At 51.9% G+C, this 12,680-nt stretch overlaps 1 protein-coding gene across 20 annotated transcripts in view; it reads right to left on the bottom strand.

Annotated features, from left to right (window-relative positions):
• Window positions 1-12,680, bottom strand: part of CACNA1C (calcium voltage-gated channel subunit alpha1 C) — a 459,352-nt gene that overhangs the window by 117,094 nt on the left and 329,578 nt on the right. For all 20 annotated transcript variants that reach the window (XM_086402608.1, XM_086402606.1, XM_086402616.1 and 17 more), the window contains exon 6: window positions 7,852-8,010. In XM_086402608.1, the coding sequence (XP_086258734.1) occupies window positions 7,852-8,010 (159 nt within the window). The remainder of the gene's footprint in view (window positions 1-7,851; window positions 8,011-12,680) is intronic.

Raw genomic sequence — 12,680 nt, 5'->3', positions numbered from 1 at the left:
CAGAGGGGAGGCCTTAACTTCTGTTTTTCGTGCTCAAGTATCTGCAGACATTTCTGTGGGAATGCCAGAGTTTAGGGTAAGGGCATTGTGGGTTTTTTCAAAAAATTATTGGGTAGACCAGAAAGATCGCTCAGGTTTTCCCGTAGGATATTATGGAAATTTTTGGCCAACCCAACAATTTTTATTAGGGTATAGTTGCTTTACACTGCTATGTTAATTTCTGCTGTTCAGCAAAGTGAATGAGCTATGTTGCTACTGCTAAGTCGCTTCAGTCGTGTCCGACTCTGTGCGACCCCATAGACAGCAGCTCACCAGGCTTCCCCGTCCCTGGGATTCTCCAGGCAAGAACACTGGAGTGGGCTGCCATTTCCTTCTCCAGTCAGCCATAGGTATACATACATACCTCTTTGGGATTCCTTCCCATAAACATCACCACAGAGCACTAAGTTCTCATTAGTTATCTATTATATACATAGTAGTAATAGTGTACATGTCAATCATTCCCAATTTCCCAATTCATCCCACCTGCCCAGTATGTTTTTAAAAAATTTTATTTATTTTTAATTGAAGGATAATTGCTTTAAAATATTGTATTGTTTTCTGCCATATATCAAGATGAATCAGCCATAGGCATACGTATGTCCCCTCCCTCTTGAACCTCCCTCCCACCGGCCACCCCATACCACCACTCTAAGTTGTCATAGCCCCAGTTTGAGCTCCCTGTGTCACACAGCAAATTCCCACAGGCCATCTATTTTACATATGCTAGTCTCATGCATTGGAGAAGGAAATGGCAACCCACTCCAGTGTTCTTGCCTAGAGAATCCCAGGGACGGGGAAGCCTGGTGGGCTGCTGTCTATGGGGTCGCACAGAGTCGGACACGACTGAAGTGACTTAGCAGCAGCAGTGTCTATGTTTACATGCTACTCTCTCCATTTGTCCTGCCCTCTCCTTCCTCCCCTGTATCCACAAGTCTGTCTCTATGTCGGCATTTCCACAGCTGCCCTGCAAATAGGTTCATTGGAGCCATCTTTATAGATCCCATATAGATATATGTTAATATATGATATTTGTCTTCCTCTTTCTGACTTCACTCTGTAGAATTAGCTCTAGGTTCATCCACCTCATTAGAACTGACTCAAGTGCATTCCATTTTATGGTTGAATAATATTCCATTGTATAAATGTACCACAGCTGCTTTATTTATTCATCTGTTGATGGACATCTAGATTTCTTCCATGATCTAGCTATCGTAAATAGTGCAGCAATGAACTTTGGGGTACATGTGTCTTTTTCAATTATAATTTTCTCGGGATCCCTCAGTATGGGGGATGGGATGGGAAGGTTCTTTCATGTAATTGGCCAGAGATCCTGCCCAGTGACACTTTCTGACTCTCCACAGGTCCATGCAGCATGTAACATGCTGCTTCACCTGGGATGCAGGTCACTCTACAGCAGAGGATGCCTTCTTGATGAAGGACGGAGAACAAATTCTGAAGGCAAAAAGTAACCCCTATAGAGCATTATGCTTCCCTGGTGGCTCAGACGGTAAAGCGTCTGCCTGCAGTGAGGGAGACCCGGGTTTGATCCCTGGTTTGGGAAGATCCCCTGGAGAAGGAAATGGCAACCCACTCCAGTACTCTTGCCTGGAAAATTTCATGGACTGAGGAGCCTGGTAGGCTATAGTCCATGGGGTCGAAAAGAGTCGGACACGACTGAGTGACTTCACTTTCACTTTCACAGAGCATTATCCCAGCCCCAGGGAACACCACCACTGCAGTATTTTTCGTGGTCATGACACGTGGAATCTTGCCTCCTGCCCTTTTCTCCAGTGTCTTCAGGAGAGAAAAACCACCTGGACCTCTACTCAGGACAGAGTGGCCATGGGGGATGGGAAGAATGCTCCCCAGTATGGAGCCCTCTTGGCGTTTCCAGGAAACAGATTAACATCTCCCATGGCTGCAGGCTGTGCTCAGGCTAATTCCATGCTCTAGGAAGAGGTGCCAGGAAATCAGTGAGTTAGGCTATTTTTCATGCAGAGGTCATTGGTGGATTGAACTAGACTTGGCTGAGCTGAGAATTTCCATTTTGGTAAAATACTGAGAGTCTTGGTCCCAGTTGCAAGAGGTAATGGCGTGGAATTTGCAGAACTCTGAGAAATTAAGGTTATCGTCTTGGGCTTGTAGAAAGAAACAGGGATAGACAGAACGGACCTTTGTTCTAGCAAACAACTCAAATGGCAGCGAGGATGTGCCCCCAGAGAGAAAGTTTGCTCGTCGTCCTTCATTCGGAGACTCCAGGCCACCAGGGTCCTCTCTGGTTTCTGGCAAATCCAAGTAATTGGGGGCGAGGACTTCGATGTCGAGGCTATTGGCTGCTGGGCTGCTTCTCAGTCTGTGGCTTCATATTACAGCTTTTCACTCCCCAGAGCATGACAGCAGAGGAATACTAATCCTAAGTCTTCACTGAGGGTGACCCTTTGGGGTGTGAATTGAGCTGTGCGGTTGGAGACACACGCTGGCCTGTGTCGTCTTGGCTTTTTGCCTTTCTCTCTCTTTTCAACAGCTTCATCGAAACATAATTTACATGCCGGACAAGTCATCAGTGAGCATGGACAGCTCAGTTATTTTTAGTAAATTTATAGAGTCATCCAGCCATTACCACAACCCATTTGGAAATGCTTCCACCACCCCAAATTTCCGAGCCCCGTCTGCAGTCAGCCCCCGGCAGTCACACCTGCCGTCTGTCTACGGATCTGCCTGCCTTGCAATTTCCTGTAGAAGGAATCACACTAGGCGGCTTTGGGTCCATATTTTTTCATGAGGCATCATTGTTTCATGGTCTGTTCCTTTCCACGGATGTACAGGTCACTGTGGGTTTATCTGCTTGCCCACTGATGGACAGCTGGCTGGCCAGCTTCCACAGGCTGGGGTCGCTGTGAGCAGAGCAGCTTCCTGGCTTGTTCCAGGCCTGGTGCTCCAGGTCAGGTGTGTGTGCCACGACCCAGGGGATCCCTGGTCCCTGAATCATATGGGGGACGACAGTCTGCACCATTTCCTACCCTGGGGTCTGGCCCCCAGGAGACCCCCTTCATGGGAAGGAACTTCAGTCTGTTTTGGTGACTTCTGAACTTTTGAAGTCTTTGCAAATTTGGATGTCAGGTTAAGTAATGGGAGGCTGTAAGAGGGTGGAACCTGAAAAGTGAGCCTCAGACCTAAGGAATACATAAGAAAGTGGATGACAAGCACCTAGAAATTGAGAGTAAGTGGACTGGAAACCCAGGAACCAAACAGATCATAAATTTTATTGGGTCCACTGGTCTAGTGATGGCTTTCTGGGAGATGACGTGTTCAGTCACTGTGACAAAAGTGCTGGGAAGATGAAAGATAAGACAAAAGAGCAGGTGAACACCACAGGCGGAAACTTGGGTTTCTTTTTCTCAGGTCTTGCTCTCTAGTGCAGTAAAGATGCTGCTAATCTTTGCACTAGGACCCCTGATCTGACAGCTTTCCTTGCATTCCAATTCCTCAGAACTGAAATGAGGAAAAGGTGAAGGCTGCTAGAGTGGGTTCCGAGTGTCCTCAAGGGAGGAGCACGGCTCTCGAGGCTTTATAAATGGATGCTGGAAAGAAAACAGCATCCAGGGGATGCAATCTCATTAAGAAAGAAAACAGCGTCCAGGCGACGCAATCTCATTAATAAACGAGAGAGGACCAATCTCATTAATAAATGATTAATAAATAAATCAGAAGGTTGGTCTGCAGGATCAAGTGCCTCTCTGCTATCTTGAATCGGTCTTGAACAATAATAAAAAAAAAAGATTCGAGAACAATTAAGGAGCAATAACAATCTGGTAAAAATAGGTGTCTATAAAAAGCGCTAAAGGGAACACTTGGAAAATGTGAACACACACAGATCAGCAGGTCCTGGCAACGTGCCCTGGAGGGTGAGGGGAAATTAATCTAAACATGAAGATGTGTTGGGTTTTCTGCAGAGCCGTGAATTCCCAGAGAGGAAGGTGGGAGCGTGAGGTTGGAGAAAGAGCTGAAGCCATGTGGGCTCCCCACTTCAAAGCAGAAGTGAGAGAGGAGGGGTCATTCTGGAAAGTTCCAAATTAAGTCTGTGGCACAAGAATAGAGCTGACGATGAGAGAGATTTTGGAAGTGTGGTTAACACCATCAGGAGCAGGGACTCTGGGAGAACGCCATCAAGGGGCTCCAGGGAGAAATGACCAAAGACAAAACCAGTTACTTTCTGAGGCCCCAAATCTGAGGAGTGAATAGAGAGAAAGTGATTTCATGTCTGGGTTTCAGCCAACCAGCTCTCTTCCAGTCTCAGGGGTAATTATTGTGCTTGGGAGAGCGATTCAGAGTGACCTGGCTCGAGCGCCACTAAACAGATGGGACAACCAGAGACAAAAAGGATGGACATATGGTGATGTGTCTGTTGAGGAACAAGGAAGGCGCCTTGCAGATGCCTCCAGAATCAGGGAACGCGTGTCTCCAAAGGCTGCGTCTTCAGGGACTGGAAGGGGCAGCCCAGGGGCGGAACAGCAGTCCACCGGCAGCCCAGAGCTTTCTGGTGTGGATTCGACACCCAAGGTTTCCTCACGTCTACACGCTCACAAAGCTGTCTCAAGTGTAAAAAAATCACTGGATGTAAAATCCCTTAAGAAAACCAAGACAGGGTCTTCCCTGGTGGTCCAGTGGCTAAGACTCTTAGCTCCCAAGCAGGGGGCCCAGGTTCATTCCCTGGACAGGGAACTAGATCCCACATTCTGCAACTAAGACCTGGCTCAGTCAAATAAATAAATACTTTAAATAAATAAATAAATACTTAAAAAATAAAAGAAAACCAAGATAAGGACACTCAGGCACTTTAGCATAATCTCAATTTGCAGAGAAATTCAGGAATTCAACCAAAAGTCTAAAATTAAAAAAAGACACCCCTTCCAAAGGTGATGCCAGTGTCTCCAAAGCAAAGGGGGACTGGGGTCAGAGGCTGCGGGCTTGGGCCCTCCACCCTCGGGGGTCAGAGGTTGCGGGCTTGGGCCCTCCACCCTCGGGGGTCAAAGGTTGCAGGCTTGGGCCCTCCGCCCTCTGGCTGTGCTGAGTGTGTCTGGGGTCCCGTATGTGTCCCTCCTTGTCAGCGCTGGTCACCGAGTGGGTGGAAGGAGCCCCCACCACTGTGGGATGAGGGTCCCTGGACCAGCCCAGGATTAGGTGCAGGGCACTGGGTGAATTGGCTCTGCAGCCAGTGTCCTGGGCGCCCTCCCCATGGGCGGCTGGCTCCACGCACTATGAGGTCCCCTTCCTGTGTGGCTGGCAGGGCTCTTCCCTTGGGAGCATGTCCCTGGGGTCTGTCCTTGGGCTCCCTGGCTGACTGTATTTCTGCAGTGGGGACTGATTCTCTTCTGAACCTGATGGCAGGGGAGATAAAACATTAGATAAATAATCTGGGCATTTTCTGGGAGGAAGCAGGCACATTTCCTGGTCTGTTTACCCTCAGGGATGGACAGCAGTGTGTTTCCAGACTGGCCATCCACCTGGCCAGGCCAGTCCTGCCGTCCCCTGAGAACAGAGGGTCCACTGGAGGGCTCGTCAGGCCTACGGCCGTCCCAGCCAGCACAGAGGAGCCCCGTGGCCTGGGCCAACACACCCACCATTTACTGGCCATTTGAGACCACTGACGGCCTGACCACAAAGTCAGAGGCTTCCAGGCGGTGCTGGCGCAGCCCCACAGGATCTTGCCGTCTGCGGGAAACCAGCCTTGGCTGCTCCCCATCGTTCGGGGCAGAAGCCTCCTCGAGGTGGGGGTGTGTATGAGTGTCTCTCTCAGCTCAGGGAGCACAGCCGTGTGGGAGCGGGTTGCTCAATGGGAATCTAACCATGCTCCTGCCCTCTTGGTGCTCAGGTGAGCCCAATCATGGCCCATCGCCCAGTTGATGGGGTCTTCTAAACCTGACATCCCTACGCCGGCCTGAGAAGTCTGGGTCAGACAGGTCATGACCATTTTAATATGATGGCATGAACGTTATATGTCCTACACTCGCTCTCAGGCAAATCTTAGGATGAGCCCTAAGGAAGCTGCACAGTCAGTGTAAATGTATTGGTTCAGGGCAGCTACAGATGGAGCCCCCAAAAAAGAAGGCTTTGAATTAAAGGGGGAGAACATTACTCACTGTGATATTGGGTATTTCTTTAAGCAAGGCTGAAAATCTCAGAATTTTAGCTAAAGTCAAGACCCAATTCCTTCCATTTTAAAAGAGTTTTTTTTTTTTTTTAAATGACAGTTTATTTTATATAATTATGACCCAAGAAATGCTCTCTACAGTGAAAAAACGGTCTCCTCTTAGACTCACCATCAAGAAAGTTAAAACAATTGTGTGAATCTCTGACACAGTTTGGGGGTTTTGTTTCAACTGTGGCGGGTACAAAGACCCAGTTGATCTATTAAGTCAAACTAGACCACATAGCGGAGAAGGCAATGGCACCCCACTCCAGCACTCTTGCCTGGAAAATCCCAGGGACGGGGCAGCCTCATGGGCTGCTGTCTATGGGGTCACACAGAGTCGGACATGACTGAAACGACTTAGCAAGACCACATAGATCGGGGGTCCAAGCCGAACCAGACCACACAGATCAGGGGTCCAAGCTGACCAGACCACACAGGTCAGGTGGTCTGCTTTGGTTTCTGAATAATTCATGTCACTCCCTCCACTGAATGTCTCCTCCACACCCCAGGACAAGGGGCTTGGGTTTAGTTTACTGCCTGGGTCTAGGGGAGTGAGAAGTGATGGACATGGAGGGGACAGAGGGTCCTTCAAGGCTTCAGAGGATGCTCCCCTTTCTTCTCCAAGACGCCAAAAAACTAAGACTAAAGATCTTGTTTGAAAAAAGTCACATATATTGAACACGGCTCACTCCTTTGCGGAGTATATTGTTTTAAATAAGCTTTTTGTGCTAAACTATTTTGTCTGTTTAAAAGCCTTGTCAATTTCTATTTAAATTTTTTTTTTTTAAGTCCAGCTGAGATGTTAGGAGCTAAAGACCGCAGTCTGTGGGGTGTCTGTCCAGCCCAAACTCCAGTCCTACCAGGGGGGAACTCAGTGAGCAGAATGGCTTGTTAAATGCACTGGCTTAGGGGAGGGACGTGGAGAGCCACACCTCCCGGAGGAAAGGAGTTTTGTCACAGGCCGTCTTCCTCACCTGGACTGGGGGCCCCCGGACGGGAGGCAGAAACACTGAGGCAGAGGAGCCAGGCCACCCTAGAGGTGAGAAGGACGCACGGCTGTGAGCCTACCGGCTGAGCGGGGCTTCCTCCCAGGGGCACCGTTGATGATAAGCCACACGAGGGGACACAGAGTCACCAGCTAAGCTCTGATTCTTAACAAATTCAGCGTTGGCTAAGCACCTTGTTTAGAGAGTGCTTATCAGTGCCAGACAGGGCTTCCCTGGTGGCTCAGATGGATAAGAATCTGCCTGCAATGCAGGAGACATGGGTTCGATCCCAGGGTCGGAAAGATGCCTTGGAAAAGGAAATGGTTATTCACTCCAGTGTTCTTGCCTGGAGAATTCCACGGATAGAGGAGCCTGGCGGGCTTCAGTCCATGGGTTCTCAAAGAATTGGACACGACCGAAGTGACTCACACACACACACACACACACACACACACACACAGCAGAGCTGGACAAAGCTTATGTTTAGCTATTTTAACAAAGACTCATTTTAGTAAACACAGACGTTAGACCCTAGAGATAAAATAAAATTCCTGCCTCTCTTGGCAGAGGAAATGCGGATGCCGGAAGGCAAGGCTCCCCAGCGGCCGGGAAGGATGGCTCCTGCCTTACCTGCAATGCCCTCCTGGTTGTAGCAGGTCTTATGCATCTTGCCCATGAAGAGCTCCAGGCCGATGATGGCATAGATGATGATGACGAACAGCACGAGCAAGGCGATGTGCAGCAGGGGCACCATGGCCTTGATGATGGAATTCAAGACCACCTGGAGACCTGCAACGACAAAGCTCCTGCTGTCAACCCCGCTGCCCGCAGCTCAGGCCATTTGCTCAGCCTCACCTCCCGTGAGAGTCTCGCCACCCAGTTTCAGGTGAGGAAACCGAGGCTCCAGGTTGCACAGTCAGAGTGACACCTGGATGGGGTGCGGGAGTGGATCCAGGTGGGCCTGACTACAAACCTCCCCGGGAGCCATGTCCAAAGGGCAGGACGGGCAGACCCTGTCCTTCTAAGGGCCTCTCAGCTGGGGAGGAGGAGAGCGATCCTAGTGACAGAGGTGGAGTTGTCTTGGCGCATTTCAGCGTGGTTAGAGGGGGAGTTCTGGTTTGCATGCGTCACCTCAACAAATGGGTTCTGAAGTCCCCTGATCCTTTCAGGGAAAAAAGAGTAAGTAAAAAGCTTCTTTCACAACAGGTCTTGTCAGCACCCAGGGGTTTCAGGCCTATGCTGCTGTCTTACAGGAAGAAGGACCCCTTGCTTATAAGCTGAACCGTAAAATCATCCCCGAATGTTCCTCGTTCAGAGAAGAGGCTGCACATGTTCATTTGTAAATGTGGTTGCCGGCAAGCCCCCCAGACCTCCTCCAGGTGCCAGGAGGTCTTCTGTCAACAGGGGGACACCATCTCCACATCCAGGACAGAAATGGGGGAAGGGCTGGCTCCCTGCCTCTTGTCCAGGCTGTTTGTGTGGAGGGTCACACAGATGCTAGGACCCCCACCTCTGAGTCATCCCCCACAGGGCACTTAGTCTCAGACCCATCCACCAGCCAGGAATAAACTTCCTCCTCTCCTGCACTGAGGGTGTCACCCCTCTGCCCCCACTGCCCTTGGCGCTGGTGCCTGAAGGCTGGGCACTCCCTCCCTGTGCCCTGAGGGGGTCCCTGAGGCTTCATGACCTGGAGAAGAGGGGTTCACAAGTCTAATTGGGAGGACTCACCCCAGCCATTAGCGAGCTGGGGAGAGGAAGCAAAGCAAGAGAAAAGCCAGAATAATTTCACCTGCGAATTAATGAGAGGGCTTCACAGCCTCCCCGTAGAACATGATGCTTTCCGATCCAAGGGATTCTGTTAATTAGCAGGTTGTACACACTGCGGCCAGGTGTGCAGAGCCTCAGAGGAAGCTGACAGCCGAGCTGCACGCTGGCTTTCAGGGTGACTGCTGGGGGCATCCCTAGAGGAGGCTGTCCAGGCCACGAGGGGAACGTGGCAGAGAAGAGGGGGACACAGGATGCGGAGGGTCCTCCTGCCCTCCAAGGCCCCTCCCTCTCTGGACTCCTGATCCAACAGTGCTTCTTTCAGACTCAGACCTGCCATCTTTCCTCCCGCCCCATCGTCTGCACTGTTCGCTCAGCCTGGACGCTTTTCCGTAACTCCCTCAGCTTATCCTTCTGCTCTCGGCCCAAGGCCCACCCCCTTTCTTCTAGGTCTTGTTGGAAACCACTCCTTTCCTTCAGAGCTGAGTCTCCATTTGCAGTCACATGTTCATTAAGTGGCTTTTAAACATTGATACCCGCCTCCCACGTTGGGCTGAGTTTTGTGAACATGGGGACTTGTGGACTCTCCTGGCCCTTTATCGCTGAGACTTTGCTTGATGCTGAGCACATGTGGCCTGAGACAGCCAAGTGCAGGCTGCTGCTGCCATCACCAAGCTCTGGGGGCTTTGCTGTCACCGAGTCTGGCACAGGGAGCTCTTCAAATGGACAGGCGAGCCCCCAGGGCCTGCAGGCCTGGCTGTGAAGATGCCCAGAGGAAGTCATGCCTGTGTTTCCGGCCACCATCAGAGCTGTAGAATTCCTGACCGATGCTTTGCTCCCACCCATCCCTGTCAGAGTGGTGGGCACCTCCCTCCCCAAGCACCAAGATCAGACCTGGGCCTCCAACCATACCAAGTCCTGCCAGTTCGCTTTTGCAGGACTTTAGAAAGTGTAAGTAACTGTTACTACATAAATAATCCATGTTCATCATGAAGGAGATGGGAAATGCTTATTATAGAGAAATGAGAAAACACGAGGAAGGGGGACGAAAAAAGAACTCATCCGTGGTCCCACCCCCGGAGGGAGGCACTCCCAGCCTCTTGGAGTGCATTACTGGACACTGTGGCCGCTGGGTCGGTCACTCAGCTCGCTGTCTCCACGTCGCAGCTGGGATGCTCGTTTCAAAGCACAAGCGCAGTGTCCAGTCTTCTGATGCGCTGCCACCCACGTTCTCCAGGTGATGGCCCCTGACTCCGGCCCACAACGCACTCTCCAGCTGCAGCCTCCCCATGTCTGCAAGTGTCCTTCCCCCCGTGGATGCTGCTCCCTGCCTGATGCACAGTCCCAGCCGCCCGTCCTCTCATCTGTGCCCCTCGGCATGCAGCAGGGACTCAGTGCACAGGCTGCTATGAGAAGTCATGCCGTTCATTCACGTATCTTCCAGAGACACCGAGGGGTGTCATCGGGAAAAGACGAGACCCGTGGAGTGGGAAGCACACAGGCACAGAGGGGGCTGTCAATGACCTTCATAGGATTTAACCTGCTATTTTGAAGGACAGTGGTGGCATTCAGCATGACCACAGGACTGGAGCCAGGGCAAACCAGGAAGATTCAGGTTCAACACAAACAGACTGTCCAAGAAACAGACCTAAGGCGAAGCAGGATGCTCTGAGAGGCAGTGAGCCTCCCATCCCCGAGGGATGCAAGCAGTGACTGGATGAGCTCATGGAGGAGGAGCCTTGGTGGGGATTCAGCCAGTGGATGAGGAGTGACTCCAGGGCACCGAAGCCCCCAGCCCTCATCGATGTGGCATGAAGACTTGCTGGGGCAGGAAGACGACCCCAACCCCCCTGGCACAACCAGGGAAGTAGGTACTGTCAGTAACTACCTTACAGAGGAGAAGAGTGAGTTCCAGAGAGGTTAGGCATCACAGCTGGTGGAGTGGCACAGGGCTCAGTGCTGGTGGCCTGACTCCAGGCTGGGGCTGCACGACTGTGCCCAGTGCCTCCATGTGCCCTGGCCCTGCCCCTCAGTGTCAAAGACCCGCATCGGTGAAGCAATAGCACACACTCGTGACATGCTCTGGGAAGGCAGGGCCTCGCCCTGCTTCCAGGGGGCCCCACTGCCTCTGAGGCCAGTCTAGCAAAGGCTTCGAGCCCCTGTCCACCCACTGCTGGCAGCAGCCAAGAAGGGGTGTACAGGTGTTACCAGGGCCCCTCTCTCAGCGCCACTCTCTGCAGCACCCCCGCACATAACTGGCTGTCAAGACCTAAGTCTCAACAGCTTCTCCTAGGAACCGGCTCATAGCTATCCCCGCAACAGGCTCCTCCTGCTCCCAATCCAACCTGGAGAACTCAGCGACATCTCTGCACCCCAGTGCTTTCCTCAGATGGGACAACGAACAGGGTCCCTGAGGAGGCATGGATCCAGACGAGCCTGGAAGCACCTCGAGGACAGGACACCACTAAGGGCCCCGTGGACACGATCACACGAGATCGCTAAGGGCCACGCCCATGGTGAGTATGTGCTCTTGGCCCCAAATAAGGACGTGAGACCTGACAAACACAGGTGGACTTAGGGTGACAGCAGGAACATGGAGCAGACAGCTCCATCTGGCACACAGTGTACAACCTGGGAGTCCAGTCTCATCTGCAGCTCGTGTGGGTGGCCTCCTCGTGAGGGATGACCTGCCCACCCCCATCCCCACGCCAGGAAGCCCAGCCGCAAGCTTTCCAGGGAGATGGGACTCAAAGGAGCAGCTTCGCTGGATGCTGCAATCAGGTGAGGATGGAGAAGAAGCTGAGCTGCATGCACTGCCTTTCCTTTTCTCCCTCCACGCTGCTGTGAGGCCCAGACCACTGTCTGCCTTCCTGCTGAGGACAACTTCAGACTTCCAGGAGAAGGGAAGAGGTAGAGGGTCTGAGTACGCAAAGCATGGTGTTTTCCCTTAGAAGATTGAGAGGAACTGTCGATTATGGAAACCAGCCCCGGCATCTTCCTTCAAGACCATGTTGACACTGGCCTGGAGGTGTCAGCTATAGGTGATGCTTGGCCCAGATGATGCGTGGCAAGGGCAGAGCGGCTCTTTTGATTCATCAGGTCAGGATCCTCTCATCCAGCCACACTCCAGTGAGGAGATGGTTTGTGAGGGCCCTGGGGGTGACGGCAGGTTGTGGGGGCGGGGTGGCAATGACTCCATGAGTTGGATCCCAGAAAAGAGGACCGTGAGACCTGAGGGCCGAACCGCACGTGCAGGTGTGTCTGAAGCAGATCCAGGTCACCTGGCATAAAGGGGCGGGTGGCGGGGAGAAACCACTGAAGACCCCAACTCAGAGGTCTCTGCTGATATTGTTGGATTTCATTGTTCAGAGTGGACCTAGAGCTTCTTGGCTGGCAGCTACAAAGGCACATTCACGCCCCAACTATTCAGATTCAACGGTTCCTACCAACCTGTGGGAAAGCAACAGAAACGACCAGGAGACCTGGTTGCAACTCCACAGGGAGTGATGCTGAGGATCACTGAACAGGGGGAGGTCTGGGCTTAGCACTGGGTGGTGGGTACAAGCTTCTCACGGATGGACCAGAGTTGTCTGGAATGGGAGGACTCTGGGGTCACCACACCCAATGCCTTTGTTTTCACTCAAAGTCATTTGTTGAACTATGTTCCATGGGCCACCTGCTGCCCCAGGGATGGG

This window comes from Bos grunniens, chromosome 5, assembly GCF_055505025.1.
Source record: "Bos grunniens cultivar Pamir isolate PY7600 chromosome 5, Bosgru_T2T1.0, whole genome shotgun sequence".
In the NCBI taxonomy this organism is placed as follows: domain Eukaryota; kingdom Metazoa; phylum Chordata; class Mammalia; order Artiodactyla; family Bovidae; genus Bos; species Bos grunniens.
Note: the sequence above shows the minus strand (reverse complement) of the source record. Positions and strands in the feature narration are given on the sequence as shown.